We start from the raw sequence: 24,453 nt of genomic DNA on the forward strand, positions 1-24,453 counted from the left end.
CAACATGTGTTTATATCCCTTAAATCTGATTTTTTTTATTATCAATTTTGTTGCAATGCTAAGTTTAAATCTTTTAAATCAGATTTAAAATCACTGTTGTAGTAAAAATTGATTCAAACCTTTCAAATTATTTTTTTCACCACTTTTGTCTTCAACATAGGTTCAGACCATCACATCAGATGTTTCTGATTTTTTATTATATATATTTTTTTTTAAACAAACATGGGGTCAATTCCCACAAATCAGATTTGTATCATCACTATAGAGTAAAAAAAAAAATTGTACAAAATTTATTGATGTAAACAGGTTCACCTTTATAGTACACATTGGTTTGAATCCCTCAAATCTGATTTTTAACATTTTTTTGTTAACATGAGTAAAAACAAAAATCAAATCACAAAATCAAATTTTTATGATCACTTTTAATGTAAAAATGAATTTGAATCCCTTCATTCTAATGTTAATGATCACATTTTGCAGTAAACATGGCTTCAAACCCCATAGTTACATTTTTAAAATCATTTCTGTCATAAGCAGGGGTTCATAAACACCTAAAATAACAGATGTATCTGTCACGAGACGGAACTGAGGCTCAAGCGCAGACAACACAACAGCAGGCACAGATACAATTAAAAGATATATTCCACAAACAGAATACAACAGAAAACCTACCAGCGCCCTAAGTGGGGTGGTGGAGAAACTAAGGACGTGCTGAGCAAACTGAGGGAGACCTAATACTAAGATTAACTAAAAACGATCAGGAAACTGACGAAAAAACAAAACCCTAGGTCTAAAGGCATAAACTCAGAATGGGTTAACTAACAAAGAAAACCTCTGAACCCCAAATGGGCAGGAACACAGAGACGCTCGAGCTGCAGCCAACACGGACGAAACAAAGGAGCCTGGCACAGGAGTGGGGAAGAACCAGCTGAAGGGTGGAGTGAGCTGAGGGATTCCAGAGGTGATGGTGGTTGCAGGTGGAAAGGAGGCAGGAGAGATCCCAGCAGCAGAGAGAGTCAGAGTGAGCACTGTTTATGGTTTGGCGTCGGTTTGTGGTCTGCCGGTGTCTTATGTAGTGATGTGAATACTTGCAGGTGGGGAGACCACTCCCCGCCGCAGCTGGAAGCAATCCTGATGATTAGAGGTGAGTAGTCCGGACAATGAGGCATGGAGACCACCAGATGGTGCCAACGGACCAATTCAGGAGATGCCAGAGGTAGAGGGCATGACAGTATCACATTTTACTGATCTTTATGTGTTCTCTACTGTTTCCTAATCCTGCTGTTCTCTTGGATGTACATCTATAATACAATTATTTTCACTTTGTTGTAGAAGTGAAAATGAGCTGCTGTGATGTCATGAAACAATTAATATTAATTTATTACTACACCTTAAAATCCATCTGAGAAGCTTTCACATTCCACTAAACTCTGAATGACTGTTACATGTACATGTGTTTATCTGTTTATTCATGTTATTTTATTCTTTGTTATGTTTTATTGTTGTCTTTTATCAGTGGTGTTGGTAATAAAGGTGATGAGAAACTGTATTTTGGTCTTTTTGTGGGTTTTTGCTTCGTTCATGTACATTTTCTGTGTCTTTAAACTGAGTCTCAGTCAAACCACTTCACTTCCTGGATCACACAGCAACTTTCTCTCTCAGCTCTTGGCTCCTCCCCCTCAGATCTGCACTGTGTCCTTGGGTGTAGTCAGGAAGTGCTGACTCAGGCTGTAAAGTAGCTTTGCACTCAGATGCTCGGACTGGTTTTCAGAGAGAAGCAGTTACTGGGACTTGTGAAATGGAGCATGAAGGAGCTGATCTGTACGGAGAGACCTTCTCCTGTTCCATCTGTCTGAACCTCCTGAAGGAGCCGGTGACCATTCCCTGTGGACACAGCTACTGCAGGACGTGTATCAGCAGCTTCTGGGATGGAGAAGCTGTGAAGGACATCTACAGCTGCCCTCAGTGCAGAGAGGCGTTTACACCAAGGCCTGTCCTGGTGAAAAACACCATGATGGCAGAAGCAGTGGAGAAGCTAATTAAGAGCAGACGTCATGATGCTCCTGCTGTTGAAAGCTACGCTACAGCTGAAGACGTGGCCTGTGATGCCTGCACTGGAAGGAAACGGAAGGCCTTCAAGTCCTGTTTGGTGTGTCGGGCCTCTTTTTGTAAGAAACATCTTCAGCCTCATCATGAATCAACATTCAAGAGACACAAGCTGGTGGATCCATCCGAGAAGCTGCAGGAGAAGATCTGCTCTCGTCATGATGAGGTGATGAAGATCTTCTGCCGCACTGATCAGCAGTGTATCTGTTTTCTCTGCTCCATGGACGAACATAAAGGCCACGACACGGTTTCAGCTGCAGCAGAAAGAACTGAGAAGCAGAGAGAGCTGCAGGAGAGTCAAGCTGACGTCCAGAAGAACATCCAGGACAGAGAGAAAGATGTGGAGCTGCTTAAACAGCAGGTGGAGACCATCAACGTCTCTGCTGATCAGACAGTGGAGCACAGCGAGCAGATGTTCACTGAGCTGATCCATCTCCTCCAGAAAAGAAGGTCTGAGCTGAAGAAGGAGGTCCGATCCAAGCAGCAGACTGAAGTGAGTGCAGTCCGAGCGCTTCAGGAGAAGCTGGAGCAGGAGATCAGTGAGCTGAAGAAGAGAGACGCTGAGCTGCAGCAGCTCTCCCACACTGAGGATCACATCCAGTTTGTCCTCAGCTACAGCTCCCTGTCAGCGCTCAGTGTGTCCACACACTCCTCCATCATCCTCACAGCTCCTGAGAACTGCTTTGAGGAGGTGACAGCAGCTGTGTCAGAGCTCAGAGAACATCTCCACAAAGTCCTGATGGAGGACTGGACCAAAGTCTGTCAGACTGTGGAGAGAGAGGATGCGTTACAACCAGAGCCGACGAACAGAGCTGGATTCTTAAAGTATTCACAGGAAATCACTCTGGATCCAAACACAGCTTTTATTAAGCTCAGTTTATCAGAAGGAAACAGAAAAGTAACATTAATGAGAGAATATCAGGATCATCCTCCTCATCCAGACAGATTCACTGGAGAGTCTCAGGTCCTGAGCAGAGAGAGTGTGACTGGACGTTGTTACTGGGAGGTGGAGTGGAGAGGGACAGGAGTTTATGTAGCTGTTGCATACAATAGTATCAGCAGAGCAGGGAGTGAATGTAGATTTGGTAAAAATAACAAATCATGGTCGTTATTCTGTACTCCAGTCATTTACAAATTTAATCACAACAACATCATCACTACAGTCCCAGGTCCTCATTCCTCCAGAATAGGAGTGTATGTGGATCACACAGCAGGTATTCTGAGCTTTTACAGCATCTGTGACACAATGACTCTCCTCCACAGAGTGAACACCACCTTCACTGAGCCGCTCCACCTCGGATTCTGGGTTAGGTGTGGAGGAGGTACTGCTGAACTCTGCACAATCTAACACACACACACACACACACACACACACACACACACACACACACACACACACACACACACACACACACACACACACACACACACACACACACACACACACACACACACACACACACACACGCACACACGTTTTGCAACATTCATGTTAAACTGATAAATAACTGGTCAGGTGGGTTTGATGTGAACACTTCAAACTTTATTTAGAAATTAGATTTTTATTTTATGACAGCAGTATTTAAAGGGAATGTGTTAGTCTGGTTTGTGCTTTTATTCTGTAAATCTGTTCAATTGTTGAGTGATTGTTAGATTTTTTTTTTTAGGTTTCACACACACACACACACACGCACACACACACACACACACACACACACACACACACACACACACACACACACACACACACACACACACACACACACACACACACACACACACACACAATCTGCTGGATGAAAATGAGTTTGTAAAATATATTTTCAGGTTTCACATGTAAAAAAAAGTATTTTCTATTTCTATAAAATCTAATTGTAACAAATAAAGTGAGTGAAGTCACTTGTTGTTGTTATTGTTCTTTCACACCTTGAATGATAGGATTTTAAACTGTTTTATTATATACAGTATACAGGTTATTAGACACACACACACTTATATAAATAGAGAGAGAGTTAACAGTGCTGACATGAATATGTAAAACAGTAAAAGCTCTGTTTGTTTATTGATTTATTTTTCAGGAACAATTCAACATAGTTAAAAGTCAGTTATCAGCTGATGTGATGCACATAGAGTTTACAGCTAGTGCTAATTCACAACTCCCTAAAGATTGTCATTTTTTCCTCTTTTTCCGTTCTAAAAATCTCACAACTAAAACCCTTATGTGTATTTATACCCTGAGATAGATAAATAAAAATGTAGACATGGATAGAATTAGATAGAAATGATACCTTAATCCTAACCCTGAAACGTATGTGTAATATTAATGTTGTAGTTTTGTGTTCATAGAATACAGACATCACCAGCTGAGAACAGCAACCATCGAATATTTGATTTAGTCTAAGACGTATATGTTTAACTTTAATTATGACCTTCTATTTTTTTTATTTTTATAAGTATAAAAGTTACAAGAGAGGGCAATGATAAATTACTTTAAATATAAATTAAAATAATCTGAAACAAACCACCTGCTCAATTAGGAAATAGAACAGCCAATTAAATCTACATTTATTCCAAATTGGAAGCTGATCACCGATAGAATAACACTATTTAACTAATATGGATTAATATAATTGTAATTTAAGAGATATAACTGTGTTTTAATTGATTTTTTCTTCGACAAAAATGTATATATTCCATTGATAGATTATTTCAGCACAGTTTATATTAGATGATGATCACGTGTTTTTATTGTTTGTGCTTCAACAGCTTCTATATGAACTTGATAAAGATTCATAGTAATTTCCAAAAGTCATTTCCTGACTGGTCGCTGTGGGCAGACGGGATCGTGAATGCATTTTCCCACTAAGAAATAAATATGAATCAATCAATATATCAGTTAAAGTACCTGTCGTGAGTTTTCACATTCACACAAAAAGAGAACTAATATCTGGTTAAATTAAATACACACACTACATAAATATCATAGACTCACAACACTATATGTGTTTGTATGTGAGTAAAGAAATTGTAAAATCTGTATTGAATAACACATTTTGCAATGATGTGGTGTTTTCCATGTAACACTGAGTCTGATGAGCAGGTATTCCAGTTATTGTTTGTAATGATTAATATAAGTAGCTAATTTCATTTACTATGTATATTCAATTTAAACAAAAATCATGTTTGTCTTCTGTTCTGTTCATAACTTTTTCTTATAACAAAACATAGTCTAACAGTAAATTCAAATAAATGTAATAAAGTTAACAAATTAGGAATATAACTTGAAATAAAATTAAAGGATAGAATAAAGCTTATTTTAAGTAACCTGATATCATAATGTGCCGCAAGGGCAGAGCTCATGGACCCTAGCACATCTGCTGCAGTCCCAGACCACAGCTCTTGACGCCCCCCGGGCTCCTGCGCGCGTAGGTCAAGTGGCGATGGAAACCGAGGCTTCTCTCACCGAGGGGACGAGATGTACTACGGCTCGTTGTACAGCGTTTGATGCTGACGTCCCTTCTTCCTCCTCACCGCGCTTCTGCCGCAGCGAGCAAAGAGGACACGGCTCTTATGAACTTTGCTGCTGCCCATGGCCCCAGCTGAGGCTCCCAGCGGCATGCCTCCTTTGTTGCCTCTCCGGAGGAGGAGTAGGTTTTCACACCTTCCTCCTGTCTGCCAAGCTTGGACGCCGTGGAGCTGTGAAGCGCGGAGATGCGCCTCCCCATCCCGTGACGCACCGTCGTAATGGAGGCCACTAATATGAGTAAGCTTCCCACCTCCGAGGGCAAGCCGAGATATATCCTCCCCGTTTTCCCGGAGCTGTTGCTGGAAGATCCATGGAAGGACCTTTTAGTGAAAAGTCTCATGTGTTGGGCTCCTCCACCCTCAGATCACAGGTGTGTATCTCCGCACCCAGCGCCGCTCTATGCGGGCCTTGGGTCGTGTGATCAGGAACGAGCATGTTGGCTCGACTTCACTAGGCTTTCTGACATAGAAAAGAGCTACATCCTTGGTTTTTGTGCAGCGATGCTGCAGAGAAAAAAGAGGAATGGTGAAGCTCTCTGTCTGTGTTTTCCACGGAAGCCCCCAGTCCCATCTTCATCCTAATAGAAGAGACCAGCTCAAACTGACCCCCAGGGTCCACAGTTTAAATCACTTTATCCGGCCGCTCCGCGATCCGCTCTGCAATCCGCTCAGCCTAAGCAAGGCCGTGGCCAGCCCTGTGGCTGCTGCGCCGGCATGGCCCGCCCAACAATTGCAAATGAGGAGGAAGAAAAAGACGGTCTGTCCATTTTCTCCTCCCTCAGTGATGCAGCCGGATGTTTCTTGTACACCAGCTCCACCCGTTACGCTTTCACACGCCGCATCCATGGGCTCCTGACGGCCCATCCTCCCCACCACCAACGCACAGACCTCGGACGGTCGGGAGTGGACATGTTTCATGAGAAGTTCGGCTCATGCCCCCCTTTTCATGTCCATAAGCACACATCCACACACTTTCAAATAAAGATGATGTGTACATTGCTCAAGCACCCCGGCCAAAAGCCAGGAGCGCAGCATGTGAAAGCAAAATCCTCTACTATAAGCAGCGTGGTAAGGGTGCCTGCAGTCTCGACTTGGTGGGAGGCCTGGAACTTCTTCGGGTTGGAGACTGCAGAGCTCTCGTTACCATGCTGTCCCCGGAAATGAGCGGTTCCTGGTGGTATGGCTCTGCTCCACCGGCAGAGGGCTTCACTACTTCCGATTGGGCCTTCCAGCAGTATGCGATCCGTCTCCTCAAAAAGGCGCCATTACGCCACAAATGGTTTCTCCGGCCACCGGGAAAGGGCGCCACCGTACCACGGCCAGTGCCTCCTAGAGAAATTGGCAGCCATTGCAGCTCCACCATAGGTGCTGCGGACCATATCGAAGGGTTACAGGGTGCAGTTTGCGGCTGTCTCTTCCCGTATTGCCGATGTAATACAAACTCAGGCCCGGGGAGACCCGGCCCGTGTATTACAGGATGAGATCGGCTCTCTGCTAAGCATCCGCGCTGTCTCACAGGAATTTTTAAGCCTGGAGCGACAGGGGTGTGTGTTGCACCAAGTGAGTGAGCCTGACAAGCTGGGAGTGAAGTGAAGTGTTCATCTAGGAGGCCTTTCCGGTGTGAGGATAGATGACGCAGATGGGCACGCGGCACTACGGGCCCCAGGGATGTGCCGAGCAATACAGCCGGAGACCCGCACGGCACCACGATACAATGCTCTCCGCAGGGAGGCGGCCCCGGCCCCCCAACAAGAAAGGACGCCATCAGCCGCCCAAGCAGGGCCATCCACTGACCAATAAGCAGGCAAGCCCAATCACCCCCAGCCAGGCACCACCACCCCACACCAAGTGCAGCCAGCAAAGCCGCCACCCCCACACACGCAGGCCACCACCGATCAACCACGCGCAGACACGAGATACTCCCCCAACGCCAGACAGCCCGGAGGACGGCGGGCCCCAGGCCACCAGCTCCATCCCGCCAAAGGCAGCGCAGCGCCACACCAAACCGCAGCTAGTCCCCGGGCAGACGGCAGGCAAACACGTCCCGAGACGCCCCACCCAAAGGTCCACCCCCGGGACACCCTTGCCCTGGTACAGCGCCCACGGGGCCCTGCGCACCCAGCCAGCAGACCAACCACTCCCAACGTGGATTCGCCAGGCCAAGAACCACAGGCCGTGCCCCCACACACCCACCCAGCACGACTCCAGATGAGGCCCCAGCACGGGCGAGGCCCCATTGCGCACCCTCACCCACCTCCAAGCCAACCCACCCGGCGCGGCCCCGCCTGCCCTCAGGCAAAAGCCACAGCCCCCCCCCACTAGCAACCCGGGCCGACAAGAGCCCCCCAAAGCCCGACCCAACAGGAGAGCAGGCGCAAGATCAAAGGAGGAGGAGGGGAGGACGGGACAGGAGGACAGAGAGCAAGTGGAAAGAGAAATACGCAAGCCCCCACCACCCAGACATGTACAGAGAGGGCAGGAGAGCAAAATCAAACAGCCCAGGACCTACGAGAACATCTAGAAGGAACACACGATCGCTCAGACGCACCCAGCCAGCCTGGCAACCCATCCGAGCCACCCAGGCCACCCCACAAGCCTAGGGAGATCTAGGTCTAGAGTTGGATTAGTGTGTTAGTAAAGAGTGGTGCTGGCAGTTGCTTGCAGTAACATCAGGCTAAGAAATCGAGATTTAATGCAGTTCAACGCTCCTCAAAGCAGGTTATTTTATTTTCTATGAGGAGATTTTGCCATTGGTTTATTTTTAAGGACATTTATCTTACCAATTCACTAATATTGTTTTTTTTTTTTTTTTTGCTATGGTGAGTGTCGCAAGGATGGATTGCGATTGGTTTGCTTGAAGATCAAGCATCGTCAGGTCTCCTATCAGACATACATTTGGAGATAGAGGAATCCTGCAGTCCAAAATGGAGTACAGATTTTCAGTAATTAGAAACCAAAACTGTTGAACTGGGGAACAAAGCCATAAGGCATGTAAATAGGAATCAGTTGTTCCCTGGGTACACTGAGAGTAGATGTCTGTTGGGGAGAAGCCCATTTTATACATTTTCTGTTGAGTAATGTGGGAAGGACCTTGTATTGAATTAGCTGAATGTTTGTGTTTTTTGTCATCTTCAAAGTATTACAACAAATTTCTGTCCAGAAATCGGTGTTCGTGGGAATTGAAAGTTCAACCTTTGAGATTTGTTTCATATATATATAGCCAATTCTGAAGGTTCTAAGGTAATTAGATCTACTGGAGTATTTTTTCAGGATTGTCTCTGTTACTTGTAAGTACTATAAAAAATTACAGCAGTTACTGAGACTTGTGAAATGGAGCAGGAATGAGCTGATCTGTACGGAGAGACCTTCTCCTGTTCCATCTGTCTGAACTTCCTGAAGGAGCCAGTGACCATTCCCTGTGGACACAGCTACTGCAGGACGTGTATCAGCAGCTCCTGGGATGGAGAAGCTGTGAAGGACATCTACAGCTGCCCTCAGTGCAGAGAGGCGTTTACACCGAGGCCTGTCCTGGTGAAAAACACCATGATGGCAGAAGTAGTGGAGAAGCTAAATAAGAGCAGACGTCATGATGCTCCTGCTGTTGAAAGCTACGCTACAGCTGAAGACGTGGCCTGTGATGCCTGCACTGGAAGGAAACTGAAGGCCTTCAAGTCCTGTTTGGTGTGTCTGGCCTCTTTTTGTAAGAAACATCTTCAACTTCAGCATGAATCAACATTCAAGAGACACAAGCTGGTGGATCCATCCGAGAAGCTGCAGGAGAAGATCTGCTCTCGTCATGATGAGGTGATGAAGATCTTCTGCCGCACTGATCAGCAGTGTATCTGTTTTCTCTGCTCCATGGATGAACATAAAGGCCACGACACGGTTTCATCTGCAACAGAAAGAACTGAGAAGCAGAGAGAGCTGCAGGAGAGTCAAGCTGACGTCCAGAAGAACATCCAGGACAGAGAGAAAGATGTGGAGCTGCTTCAACAGCAGGTGGAGACCATCAACGTCTCTGCTGATCAGACAGTGGAGCACAGCGAGCAGATGTTCACTGAGCTGATTCGTCTCCTCCAGAAAAGAAGGTGTGAGCTGAAGAAGGAGGTCCGATCCAAGCAGCAGACTGAAGTGAGTGCAGTCCGAGCGCTTCAGGAGAAGCTGGAGCAGGAGATCAGTGAGCTGAAGAAGAGACGCTGAGCTGCAGCAGCTCTCCCACACTGAGGATCACATCCAGTTTGTCCTCAGCTACAGCTCCCTGTCAGCGCTCAGTGTGTCCACACACTCCTGCATCATCCTCACAACTCCTGAGAACTGCTTTGAGGAGGTGACAGCAGCTGTGTCAGAGCTCAGAGAACATCTCCACAAAGTCCTGATGGAGGACTGGACCAAAGTCTGTCAGACTGTGGAGAGAGTGGATGCTTTACAACCAGAGCCGACGAGCAGAGCTGGATTATTAAAGTATTCACAGGAAATCACTCTGGATCCAAACACAGCTTTCATTAAGCTCAGTTTATCAGAAGGAAACAGAAAAGTAACATTAATGTTAATAAATCAGGATCATCCTCCTCATCCAGACAGATTCACTGGTTATTATCAGGTCCTGAGCAGAGAGAGTGTGACTGGACGTTGTTACTGGGAGGTGGAGTGGAGAGGGACAGGAGTTGATGTAGCTGTTGCATACAATAGTATCAGCAGAGCAGGGTATGGGAATGAATGTAGATTTGGTAATAATAACAAATCATGGTCGTTAATCTGTGATCCAAACTATTACAAATTTAATCACAACAACATCATCACTACAGTCCCAGGTCCTCATTCCTCCAGGATAGGAGTGTACGTGGATCACACAGCAGGTATTCTGAGCTTCTACAGCGTCTGTGACACAATGACTCTCCTCCACAGAGTGAACACCACCTTCACTGAGCCGCTCCACCTCGGACTCTGGGTTTGGTGTGATGGTGATACTGCTGAACTCTGCACAATCTAACACACACAGACACAGTCTGGTTTGTCCTTTGATATTGTGAATGTATTTGTTTTTATTTGTCATAAAATTTGTTTTTTAGGTTTCACGTGTAAAAGAAGAGTCTTTTCTATTTTTGGTTTGTGCCTCCCCACCCAAGAATAAAATTTAATTGTAAATAATAAAGTGATTGAAGTCACTTGTTCTTTCACATCTTGAATGATAGGATTTTAAAATATTTTTTTACATACAGTATACAGGTTAGTATACGCACACACACATATAAATAGAGAGAGAGTTAACAGTGCTGACCTGAATATGTAAAACAGTAAAATCTCTGTTTATTTATTCATTTATGTTTTAGGGACAATTCAAAATAGTTAAAAAAATCAGTTATCAGCTGATGTGATGCACATAGAGTTTACAGCTGGTGCTAATTCACAACTCGTGTCCCTAACAGTGAAATACAGTCAAAACAATAAAAAATTTGTATGTTTTTATTTTTCAAGAGCTGTCTTTGCCAATTCATCCTCTCTTTTATTCTCCCTCACTCCTACATGTGCCGACACCCACAAAAACTGAGTACATTTTCACCATCTGGGCTTATTCTTCATTAAAAACGTCATTCAGATTTTTATGTTATCAAAAAAAAACAACATTGCACATACATTTTTATCAACTGGTGTTGTGGACTATAATGCTACTGATGTGATGTCTCCACCTCCAAGCTAACCCACCTGGCGCGGTCCCGCCTGCCCTCAGGCAAAAGCCACAGCCCCCCCACTAGCAACCCAGACCGACAGGAGCCCCCCAAAGCCCGACCCAACAGGAGAGCAGGCGCAAGAGCAAAGGAGGAGGAGGGGAGGACGGGGCAGGAGGACAGAGAGCAAGTGGAAAGAGAAATACGCAAGCCCCCAGCCCCAGGGACCACCCAGACGTGTACAGAGAGGGCAGGAGAGCAAAATCAAACAGCCCAGGACCTACGAGAACATCCAGAAGGAACACACGATCGTGCAGACGCACCCAGACAGCCTGGCAACCCATCCGAGCCACCCAGGCCACCCCACAAGCCCAGGGAGGTCCAGGTCTACAGTTGGATTAGTGTGTTAGTAAAGAGTGGTGCTGGCAGTTGCTTGCAGGTTAGATCATCAGGCTAAGAAATCAAGATTTAATGCAGTTCAACGCTCCTCAAAGCAGGTTATTTTATTTTTTTCTGAGAGCAGACATCTTTTCCATGGAAATAAATTCTATGAGGAGATTTTGCCATTGGTTTATTTTTAAGGACATTTATCTTACCAATTCACTAATATTGTTTTTTTTTTTTTTTGCTATGGTGAGTCTCGCAAGGATGGATTGCGATTGGTTTGCTTGAAGATCAAGCATCGTCAGGTCTCCTATCAGACATACATTTGGAGATAGAGGAATCCTGCAGTCCAAAGTGGAGTACAGTTTTTCAGTAATTAGAAACCAAAACTGTTGAACTGGGGAACAAAGCCATAAGGCATGTAAATAGGAATCAGTTGTTCCCTGGGTACACTGAGAGTAGATGTCTGTTGGGGAGAAGCCCATTTTATACATTTTCTGTTGAGTAATGTGGGATCTGTGAAGGACCTTGTATTGAATTAGCTGAAGGTTTGTATTTTTTGTCATCTTAAAGGTATTACAACAAAATTCTGTCCAGAAATCGGTGTTCGTGGGAATTGAAAGTTCAACCTCCCATTTACCAATTGGTAAGTGATTAGAGTTAGTGTTGAAAAGTGGTCTGTATATTTTTGAGAGTTTTTTGTTTTTTGAGATTTGTTTCATATATATATAGCCAATTCTGATGGTTGTAAGGTAATTAGAGCTACTGGAGTATTTTTTCTTGATTGTCTCTGTTACTTGTAAGTACTGTAAAAAAATTACTTTTATTTTTATTGAATGTTTGGGTTAGATTGTTTTATGTTCAGCTTATCATTTTCAAAGAGGTCTTGGAGATGAATTGTTCCGCTCTCTTCTTATGTCTTCAGATAATGTCTAGGGCTTTCCACCACGCAGTCAGGGTGGAGGCAATCAATGGGTTTTTAAAGCACTTGTGACATTTGAGGGTCGTAGTGATAAAAGGGAGATCAGAGAATTTAATATGTATGCAGTCTAACGGTTCTATTTCTAGCCATGTGTTGTAGTATTCTTTTGGTTTTAACCATTCTATTAATTAAAATATTCGGTTTGCTAAGTAATAATGCATGAATTTTGGAGGGTTGAAAGGCTTATTTTGGATTTTTTATTCCTTGCATAGAATTTTGTAATTGCAGTATCTACTGTAATCTTTGGAAGCATTGCGATGGTAGGTTCCATTAATTTTTTTGTTAAAGGGAGGATTGATGATTTTGACCAGTTAAAGTCTGATAATTTAGAAAAGATGTTTATTAGATTGAATACTTCTTCTCATGAGGATTGGGGTTCTTCCAAATAAAGTAAAATATAATCTGCATAAAAATGTAATTTGCGTTCTGAGATGGATGAGTGGATTCCCTTAATAACAGTATTTTGATGCCCAGCTGCTGCGAGCGTCTCAACGAATATTGCAAGAAGCAAAGGTGAGAATGGGCAACCTTGTCTGGTTCCCTTCTGCAGTGTGAAGCTTTGGGATGTTATTTTGTTTGTGGTTACTGAGGCCTTAGGTTTAGTGTACAGGGTGGAGATTCATTGTATGAATGATTCTCCAAAGCCAAATTTGCCAAGGACAGCAAGGAGGAATGACCAATTGACTCTATCAAATGTTTTGTCTGCAACGAGTGACAAGATTATAGTTTTCTTTTTAGAGTTTTGTGCCATGTTGATCAAATTAAAGTCTTTTCACATTGTATGTGGAGTGTCTATTTTTAATGAACCCTTTCTGGTCTTGGTGTATGATTGACTGTACTACTTCAAATCTGATGTTTCTGGTTACTTTTTTTTGGGGGGGGTCAATCCTTACAAATCCAATTTTTTATCATCACTTTACAGTAAAACATTTGTACCAAAATTATTGATGTAAACAAGTTCACATTTATTTTACACATTGGTTTGAATGCGTCAAATCTGATTTTTAACATCACTTTTAGATGTTCAAAACCTTTACATTTTCATTGTCACTTTTGTTGTAAAAATAAATTTGAATCCCTTGAATCTAATGTTATTGATCACATTGTGTGGTAAACATGGCTTCAAATACCATTGTTATGTTTTTATCATAAGAAGAGCCACTATTGTGAACATAAGTGCATCCCCAGACCAGCAAAACTGAATATCAGTCAAACCACTTCCACTTCCTGGATCACACAGCAACATCCTCTCTCAGCTCTTGGCTCCTCCCCCTCAGATCTGCACTGTGTCCTTGGGTGTAGTCAGTTACTGGGACTTGTGAAATGGAGCAGGAAGGAGCTGATCTGTACGGAGAGACCTTCTCCTGTTCCATCTGTCTGAACCTCCTGAAGGAGCCAGTGACCATTCCCTGTGGACACAGCTACTGCAGGACGTGTATCAGCAGCTTCTGGGATGGAGAAGCTGTGAAGGACATCTACAGCTGCCCTCAGTGCAGAGAGGCGTTTACACCGAGGCCTGTCCTGGTGAAAAACACCATGATGGCAGAAGTAGTGGAGAAGCTAAATAAGAGCAGACGTCACGATGCTCCTGCTGTTGAAAGCTACGCTACAGCTGAAGACGTGGCCTGTGATTTCTGCACTGGAAGGAAACTGAAGGCCTTCAAGTCCTGTTTGGTGTGTCTAGCCTCTTTTTGTAAGAAACATCTTCAGCCTCATCATGAATCAACATTCAAGAGACACAAGCTGGTGGATCCATCCGAGAAGCTGCAGGAGAAGATCTGCTCTCGTCATGATGAGGTGATGAAGATCTTCTGCCGCACTGATCAGCAGTGTATCTGTTTTCTCTGCTCCATGGACGAACATAAAGGCCACGACACGGTTTCAGCTGCAGCAGAAAGAACTGAGAAGCAGAGAGAGCTGCAGGAGAGTCGAGCTGACGTCCAGAAGAACATCCAGGACAGAGAGAAAGATGTGGAGCTGCTTCAACAGCGGGTGGAGACCATCAACGTCTCTGCTGATCAGACAGTGGAGCACAGCGAGCAGATGTTCACTGAGCTGATTCATCTCCTCCAGAAAAGAAGGTCTGAGCTGAAGAAGGAGGTCCGATCCAAGCAGCAGACTGAAGTGAGTGCAGTCCGAGCTCTTCAGGAGAAGCTGGAGCAGGAGATCAGTGAGCTGAAGAAGAGAGACGCTGAGCTGCAGCAGCTCTCCCACACTGAGGATCACATCCAGTTTGTCCTCAGCTACAGCTCCCTGTCAGCGCTCAGTGTGTCCACACACTCCTCCATCATCCTCACAGCTCCTGAGAACTGCTTTGAGGAGGTGACAGCAGCTGTGTCAGAGCTCAGAGAACATCTCCACAAAGTCCTGATGGAGGACTGGACCAAAGTCTGTCAGACTGTGGAGAGAGTGGATGCTTTACAACCAGAGCCGACGAGCAGAGCTGGATTTTTTTCATTAAGCTCAGTTTATCAGAAGGAAACAGAAAAGTAACAGGAATGTTAATAAATCAGGATCATCCTCCTCATCCAGACAGATTCACTGGAGAGTCTCAGGTCCTGAGCAGAGAGAGTGTGACTGGACGTTGTTACTGGGAGGTGGAGTGGAGAGGGACAGGAGTTTATGTAGCTGTTGCATACAATAGTATCAGCAGAGCAGGGTATGGGAATGAATGTAGATTTGGTAATAATAACAAATCATGGTCGTTAATCTGTGATCCAAACTATTACAAATTTAATCACAACAACATCATCACTAAAGTCCCAGGTCCTCATTCCTCCAGGATAGGAGTGTACGTGGATCACACAGCAGGTATTCTGAGCTTCTACAGCGTCTGTGACACAATGACTCTCCTCCACAGAGTGAACACCACCTTCACTGAGCCGCTCCACCTCGGGTTTGGTGTGATGGTGATACTGCTGAACTCTGCACAATCTAACACACACAGACACTGGTTTGTCCTTTGATATTGTGAATGTATTTGTTTTTATTTGTCATAAAATTTGTTTTTTAGGTTTCACGTGTAAAAGAAGAGTCTTTTCTACTTTTGGTTTGTGCCTCCCCACCCAAGAATAAAATTTAATTGTAACTAATAAAGTGATTGAAGTCACTTGTTCTTTCACATCTTGAATGATAGGATTTTAAAATATTTTTTTACATACAGTATACAGTAGTGATGGCAATATGAAGCATTGAGGGATCGCAGCCTATTACTCAGCACATGGTTCGAAGGGTCGCAGTGATACATGCTCCACTACGCCATCATGTGGACAAAAAAATGTAATACATGCCAAGGGCCTATAACAAATGGTGGGGTCTGAACTATGGTCTGAAAGAATACAGCCAATAATGTGGAGAAAGTTGTGATGTAAAATGAGCTTGTGACTTTGTTCATGTATGTGCTTATGCAACTATTGACAGAGTTTAATAAAAACAAAAATACATTTATTCATTTTTATTTAAAAATAATAATTTTTCGAGAGTATTTGGACTTAGGCGATTTCTTTTTTTGCACAGGATTTCACCCGCCTTTGAAAAAACCCGTTCACAGGGCACAGATGATGCAGGTGTACATAGATATGTAATGGCAGTTGTTTAGAGCACAACAGACACTTCACCTACAATTAAAAAAACAATTATTCAAACCTATTTAGAAAAGACAAATGTGAGCAAGAGAAATTATATGTTGTCATATTTGTGTAATCTATTATTACATAATTATTGCTATGCCTTACCTTATTAGGTGAGATCTGCTCAAAGTGCTCCCAAACTGGAGAAAATCTTCTCTTTCTTGCTGGTTCCATCGCAAAAGAAGAAGCTCGAATAGGATGCCAAAAGAAGCGCAATAACCCAAAAACACAAAAAGTGAGGGGGAATCCATTGCGTCGACTCATCTGTTTTATTTTGAATCGCGCTCCAAACCAGCGAATCATTTCCGGATTCCGTCACGTGGTACGGCCGCTTCGCAAGGCTTCGAACGTCACCACATACGTCACCAACACGCGCCTCGACCCACGCTTCAAAAAAAACTCCCTTAGATTACTCGGTACACGCTTTGAAGACTCGGCACGCTCAGCACATCACTAGTATACAGGTTAGTATACGCACACAACCATATAAATAGAGAGAGAGATAATAGTGCTGACCTGAATATGTAAAACAGTAAAATCTCTGTTTATTTATTTATTTATGTTTTAGGGACAATTCAACATAGTTAAAAAAATCAGTTATCAGCTGATGTGATGCACATAGAGTTTACAGCTAGTGCTAATTCACAACTTGTGTCCCTTACAGTGAAATACAGTCAAAACAATAAAATATTTGTATGTTTTTATTTTTTAAGAGCTGTCTTTGTCAATTCATCCTCTCTTTTATTCTCCCTCACTCCTACATGTGCCGACACCCACAAAAACTGAGTACATTTTCACCATCTGGGCTTATTCTTCATTAAAAACGTCATTCAGATTTTTATGTTATCAAAAAAAAAAACAACATTGCACATACATTTTAATCAACTGGTGTTGTGGACTATAATGCTACTGATGTGATATCTTCCACAATAACATATAGTCTAGTTTTATACAGAAGAGGTGTTTATTTAATATAATAATAAAATATAAGGTAATGTTTAATTATCTCAGGCCACGCAGGATGAGTTTTCTTGTTTGTTGTGAGGTTAGGATGCAAAATAAATAACTATTGATCCATCCAGGATTAGAAAGTTCCTGATCCTTATAGTCCATCCTGTGTGATCCCACGGTGTTTCCTTATACACTTCTGCTGTTCAGCTGAACCTTAAATGCCACTGAAGAGTGTGACTGCTCCTACTTCCTGGTTATTTGCTTCTTGGATGTGTGTTGGTGTGAACAACATTCTTTTACAGAGGGTTTTCAAAGCTGTTGTCCTGCTGCTGAATTTCTTTTTCTTGTGCCAGGCTTTAGAAAGCTGGAGTGGGACTAATGTACCTGGAACCAGTCTGGACACACGCGTAGAACCACTGGACCCATGTGGAGTTTGCTAGCTGCTTTAAAATAGATCCCAAGATCTCTACTTTTAGTTACTTAACTGTTTTTTATTATGAAAAATTATTGTCGTTGTCTAATTGGTGAAAAAATGAATAAACCGCAAAAGTGGAACTTATTTAATAAAGAGCAAACTTTTTTTTACTGTACCACAAATGAGGCTTTAATATTCAAAAGTTAAAACAATCAACACGAAAATATTAACAGTTATACTTATATTAAACAATTATACAAAATAAATCAACTGTAAATACAAACTGCCCAACTATAAAACTTACAAAACTCTGACTACACTTAAAACTTCAACTACCTAAATCTATGAAGCTAAAAAACGATGAACAACTATTTATAAAATATTTACTACACACATCACATTGAAAGTGTTTTCTTACTGTATGTGTGGACTTTCTTGTGGACCTTCAGTTCAGATCAGTGACGTGCCGTGACCACTAGGGTTGGGTAGGCACGTTGCAAATCGAGACCACCAATGACAATGTCATATGTTTCTGCTGTCAAGTGTTAATTCATTTCAAATCAACTTTATTTGTATAAAGCAATTTACAACAAAATCATCTCAATGCGCTTATCAAAATATAAAATTCATAATAAGAAAGAAAAAACCCAACAAGATCCACAAGAACAAGCATTTAGTCATCTAACAAAATCAACATCATAAACACCATTAAAGAAACAAACAATTATTGAATATAGCCTCCATACTCTCCCAACAAGATATATCTCATGACACGGCAGCACATCCGTTGTTTGTGTTGGAAACACAGAAACATGGAGAAAATGACAACAACAACAACAACTCAGAACAGCCTCAGTGAGGAGCATCCACAAAGACAATCCTTCCTTTTGTACCATTCACTGTGAAAAGTATGAAACATTTTCTGACCTTACCTTTGCTGAAGCTCTGGTAACTCAGGTGTTGGTCTCCCATCTTTTAAAAGCTGTCGTTTTTCCTCAAAAGAAAGTTTCTCTATCGTCCCTAGCGCTGTCATCCTGCCTGTAGTGTTATTCCGCCCACTAGCTAGAGCGAGAGAGAACGTAGCAGCAGCAGTCACATTGGATCAATTCACTAATGCACTGTGAACTTACGTATAGCATTTAGCATAGCGCGGTTGTCATCTTGGGGAACTGACTGTGAATGCGCAAACACGTAAAAACACACTATGGGAACAGAGGTAGAGCAGCAATGTGCTTTTGGGAGGGGGCGTGGCCTCCTCCTGCCTCACAGCGGAGTGAGACTGTGCAGCCGTACCAGGAAATCGCGCTGTTTAATAATTTGGGCTATGAAACGCACAAAATGCGGACACTTTCAAACTTATAGGTACTGTTGGCTATTGGAAATGGAAAAATAAATAATTTGTACTTATATTATGATTAAAACAAATAATCAAAATATCAATTCACCCAAGGGGAGGCACTGCCTACCCTGCCTACCCTGACGGCACGTCACTGGTTCAGATGTTTGTTTAAAACATTTTCTTCGTCAAACATCCCAATTGAATGGTTTCTCTTCTTTGTGCACTCTCACATGTGACTGCAGATTAGCCTTAGTGGTATAGAATTTACTACAAACATCACATTTACATGGTTTCTCTTCTGTGTGGATTGTCATGTGTGACTTTTATTATGTGAGTTGCTGTGTGATGTCTGGACTTCCCAACATGGCTGAGTACTATATTCTCCTCATGAACCCATCATACACAGTGCTAAAAAAAGACTAACTAAATACTGAGACAGAGCAAATGATACTTTCCATGATTCTAAGTGAGGGTCTAACCTGCCCTGACAACATAGAACCAGTGTTGTGCTAGTTACTGAAAAAAGTAACTCGTTACTGTTAGTTACTTCATCCACAAAGTAACTCATTTACTATTTTGATTACTTACATCAAAAAGTAATGCGTTACTGGAAATAGTAACTTTTGAGTTACTTAGAATTAAAGAATGTATTATTTATTTAAGGTCATTTGTGTCCATACAGCTTCATATTAGTGCTGTAATAATATAATAATCCAATGTTGATCAACTGCTATAAAACAACCATAAGTGATGTGCATATAAAGCACAAAACAGCTGCTCCAAAATTAAAACAGTAATTTTTCAGCCTTAGTGCAGTAATGTAAAGTAAGCTGTGTGTATTCCAGGTGCACATTCTGCTGTTGAAAATGCTTATAAAATAATTGTGGAAAAACTAATTCACAGCATTTTTCTCAGCTACTCAATGCTAAACATATCAGGCTAATGAGCTGCTGTTAGCAGTGACTCCGCAGTAGAGACATGCTTACAACAACATACCGTGCAATAGTTTGGCTGAACTGTTCCTGGATAACAGTCACAGTCCGTTAAAATCCAGCCACAGCGTTAGCTTAGCTTCACTGATGCATCTTTTGGAGACAAAAATAATACGTGTATTTCCACTCTGAGAAGCACGTCCTGCTCTCGCATTGACTCGCCATGATTGGCGCACATGATGTAAACAGAGACACGCTGGCAATGCTTCTTCTTCTACTGTTTTACCGTGGTTGGCACGGCATCCCGCAAAAATATGTAGCGCCACTGTAAACAGGAAATACACTGCAGCTAGCAAAGTAACAAACAAACGCACCATATTGGAACGGTAACGGCGTTATTTCTTTAGAAAAATATTGCGTTACAGTACTAGTTACTGTAAAAAGTAACATTGCCCAACACTGCATCTAACGTATATCATATATGTACTGAATAAAATTAGAGTTAATGAAGTGGTTAGCACGTCTGCTTCACAGCAATGTCATGGGTTCAAGCCCTGGACACACTTAGGAGTCTACATGTTCTTCCTATGCTTGTGTGGGTTTTCTTTGGGATTCTCTCAATAGTCGAAGATATTTATGTTAGGATAAGTATGGACACACTCTAAATTGAGAGGGCACGTCTCAACAAGTTGTCTTTTAAAGACAACATAATTTGTGTTTGCAGGACTTGCTACAACAGGGCAGAACTAAAAAAAAAAAAAAAAGTACTATGGGGTGGAAAAAGTAGACATGTACACGTACTCTATTTAATTAGAGTTAATGTAGTGGTCAGCACGTCTGCCTCTCAGTAAGAAGGTCCAGGGTTCAAGCACTGCTTGTTTGGGTGATAGAATGAAACATTTACTCAAGTCCCAGCACAATAAAAGCCAAGCAATAAAATAAAATAAAATCAGTGCAAGTTAATTGTCCACAAGATGGCAGCAGTGCAGCATAACTTAAAGTGAAATTCAGATCATGGCGTAAAAAAAAAAAAAATAAATTAAAAAAATCCAAAATCCTTTCTTTCCTGGGAAAGAACAGCAGATTATTTATCAGTGTTTACAGTTGAGATGTTGGCAATAGTAAGAGATTTACACTATACAGAACAAAACAAAATAAAACAAGTTGCAGTGTGTTCAGACTCTCTCCCTACAGTCCATGTTATGAAAACCACATATATTATATGAGATTTATGAAACACAAGATAGGTAGATATTAGGTTAATGTGGGTAATTGAGTGGCTGAGATCATCTAGCCCAGGGGTGTCAAGCTCATTTCAGTTTAAGGGCCAAACACGGAACAGTTTGATCACAAGTGGGCAGCAGGTTTTAGGCGGGAAAAGGAACAATTTCAACAATAATGTGCCCAAGTTTGCACTTCCACTTATAAAGTAGACATAGAGTATGGAAGGCATCAACAATATTTACACAATAAGTGACAGATACTTAAATGTCCTTTGATTTACTTTTTTTTTTAATTTTTTGACCAAATTGTATTTAATTTGGGGAAATTCAGTGCAATAATTTGACAAAAATTGCAGGATTTTTTAGGTCTTTCAACAATAATTTACAACTAAATTATTTGGTAATTCACACAAGGATTAATGTTTTCTCTGTCATTTTTACATTCTCCCCTGGGCCAAATCGGATGCTCTCAGAGGCTTGATTTGGCCCCTGGGCCTTGAGTTTGACACGTGATCTAGCCAAACCGGCCCGAAGGCAAGACAGAATTATTAATGTAGATTTAGGTAAATCAGAAGCAATTGCTCTGATTAAAAGCAGAATTATTAGCGAGTGGCAGATGCTATTGGATGCATTACAGAAAGGACGTCATTTGCAAAGTATTCAAGAGAAAATGGGAGATGTAAAATACAGGAGGAAACAGAACAGAGCAGATAGTAATAGGTAGACTAAGGATTAGACACGTAGGATTACAAAAAAAAACACAAACATTTTTTTTTGCATTTTATTGGGAAACAGTCAACAAGTATGTGTGAGTGATGGGTAGAAGAGGAGAGTGTTGAACGTGCAATCTGTAAATGTGAGAGGTACAAAACTAGCAGGGAAAAGCTAAGGACAGAACTTAGCAGATGTGGAGTACAGATGTTTACAATATTTTAAGTAATTAGAGAAATTATTACATAGATTTATTTGAGTTTTTAAGAGAAATTGGATTAGTCAAGAAAATTGTAGATCGGGACTCTGGTTCACACTAGGTGGCGGTAATCAGTGTTTGGAATAACGGCGTTTAAAATAACGGCGTTAAGTAACAGCGTTTTTTTTTTTTCAGTAACGGGGTAATCTAACTAATTACTTTTTAAGCCACTACAATGCCGTTAACGTTACTGAATAATACTAAATACGGTGCGTTACATGCATTGATTAAATAAACTGTTATCCGATAGCACCCCTGGCTTCATACGCAGCTGTAGTGAGGAGGTGTGTTAAAAACAAGGTGAGCGATTATGATTGGCTAAGGCAGCATCATGTTTCATGGTAGCCAATCAGAGCCAGTGTTTTTACACATGTGCCAGCACACACGCCACGCACACACACACACGCACACGCACACACTACAGATTTGATGAAAAGTCATTTTTAAAGTGGTGATACAAACACTACTTTAAATTAATTGTGGTCAAAGACAAGAACGTACATGTGAAGTGTTCATTATATCCAGGAGTGAAGACTTGGTCCACATCCGTTGTAAGCATCTCACAACGACACACGCATCTAAAAAATCTGAATTATTTGACATATAGCAACTTTTTTTTTTTTAACAGTAACGCGAAGTTACTTTCCTTTGTAATGAGTTACTTTTATTATAGAGTAATTCAGTTACTAACTCAGTTACTTTTTTGATCAATTAGTGAGTAACTATAACTAATTACTTTTTTAAAGTAACGTTCCCAACACTGGTTATAAGAAATGGGGTGGAGGTGGAAGCTGGGATGAGGTCCATACAGACCCAGTTGTGGTGAAGCCCAAACAGGCTCCCACTCCTGTTAGGATTAGGGTTAGTTAGTTAATAGCAAAAACTCATACAAGCAAGTAGCGTTTCATTGGCCAATGAGGGGCGCTGAGTACGGATGGAATGCCGGTATATTCATACGTTTGCCGTACAAATAGCCACGGCCAAAAAAAAAAAAACCAGGTCATAATTATGAACAGACTGGAGATGTTGTATGAAATCTGAGTTTTAGCAGACAATAACCCAGAGATGGGCAACATTTATGACAGCAGGGGCCACAAAAATGTGATAGTCTGATCTGAGGGCCACATTATATACAGTATTTGGGGTCGGTCCCTCCCAGCAGCAGCTCACCACCAGGCTCCGTGTCGGGGTTCCTGATCAGAGGTGACGCAGAAAGTCAAACAGAATCAAATATCTCTGGTCTTTGGAGAGAGCAGACGTGTTTTCATTCGCTCCGATAACACGACCTTGGCTACAGCTGGCTACAGCTGAACAGCCTGAAAAATTGGGCCCAAGACTGAAGGAAAATGGTGAAAAAACCACAGGGAGGCCCTTCAGAACCCAATTCGGGTTTGGAAGAGGTCAAGGAGATGATACGCGAGGGTCTACGAAACCTATCTGCCGAGATAAAGTCGTTGGAAAAGACACTGGAAAACTCACTGGAAAACCTACAAAGCGAAGCAAAGGTACTGAAAGAAAAGAATGAAAGAAATGCTGAAGAGATAAAATTGTTGAACGCCAGGGTTGAACAGCTGGAACAAAAGGAAAGAGAGAAAGATGTTATCATCACAGGCCTAAAGATAAAACCCAGGAGTTACGCGAGTAACGAAGAAACAAAATCGATTGAACAACAGGTCATTGACTACCTGGAGTCGAAGGACATTGTCCTGAACCCTGAAAACATCAACTCCTGCCATCTCCTGCCAAAGAAAAATGATAACAGAGCTGTAAAAATAACCTTCACGAATATGAAATTCAAAGGAGAACTACTGAAGCAAGGAAGAAAGCTGAAGGAAACGAAGGTTTTTATTAATGAAAGCCTGACAAAAAAAAATGCAAGCATCGCATGGAAGGCACGCCAAATAAAAAAGGAGGAAAGATTTTAAAGACGTGGACAAGGAAACTGCAGAATTACATCACACCCACTGGGAGAAGAGAACGGAAAACCAATCTCATCAAAACGATGGAAGACTTGGGAAAATACGAAGGATCCACCTAAACAACAACATTACTGATGGTAATCATGGATATGGACCCAGATCTATATAAACACTGGAAAACAAAACTCAGACTGTGATTATTTTACGAGACTGAATAAATGTGGAAACCAAGAGTAAAAAAGGTCTGTCATTTATTCATTTCAATTGCTAGGTGGTGGGGTGATTAAGGATTACATAAAATTTTAATTCAAAGTGTTTATTGTCATATGTGCAGTTAGAAACACGTTTTCCTGTACAATGAAATTACTACCTTGCTTATGAACTAGATATAATAATGTGTTTATACAAGTTA

The 24,453-nt window shown here is 42.0% G+C and overlaps 2 protein-coding genes and 1 pseudogene across 2 annotated transcripts; all 3 read left to right on the plus strand.

The window, feature by feature from the left end:
- The first annotated feature begins 1,702 nt into the window (after positions 1-1,702).
- Positions 1,703-3,545, plus strand: LOC114473021 (E3 ubiquitin/ISG15 ligase TRIM25-like). The gene has a single exon (XM_028462384.1). The coding sequence runs from the start codon at positions 1,799-1,801 to the stop codon at positions 3,452-3,454; it is 1,656 nt and encodes a 551-aa protein (XP_028318185.1). The 5' UTR covers positions 1,703-1,798; the 3' UTR covers positions 3,455-3,545.
- Positions 3,546-8,961: 5,416 nt separating this feature from the next.
- LOC114473175 (E3 ubiquitin/ISG15 ligase TRIM25-like) lies at positions 8,962-10,515 on the plus strand (annotated as a pseudogene).
- A 3,457-nt stretch (positions 10,516-13,972) lies between these two features.
- Positions 13,973-15,295, plus strand: LOC114473076 (E3 ubiquitin/ISG15 ligase TRIM25-like). Its single transcript, XM_028462471.1, has one exon. The coding sequence runs from the start codon at positions 13,987-13,989 to the stop codon at positions 15,154-15,156; it is 1,170 nt and encodes a 389-aa protein (XP_028318272.1). The 5' UTR covers positions 13,973-13,986; the 3' UTR covers positions 15,157-15,295.
- Positions 15,296-24,453: the final 9,158 nt, after the last annotated feature.

Source organism: Gouania willdenowi, chromosome 12, assembly GCF_900634775.1.
Source record: "Gouania willdenowi chromosome 12, fGouWil2.1, whole genome shotgun sequence".
Taxonomy (NCBI): Eukaryota; Metazoa; Chordata; class Actinopteri; order Blenniiformes; family Gobiesocidae; genus Gouania; species Gouania willdenowi.

Coding starts and splice junctions, on each gene's coding strand:
- LOC114473021 (XM_028462384.1), top strand. CDS start 1,799: ATGGAGCATGAAGGAGCTGATCTGTACGGAGAGACCTTCTCCTGTTCC.
- LOC114473076 (XM_028462471.1), top strand. CDS start 13,987: ATGGAGCAGGAAGGAGCTGATCTGTACGGAGAGACCTTCTCCTGTTCC.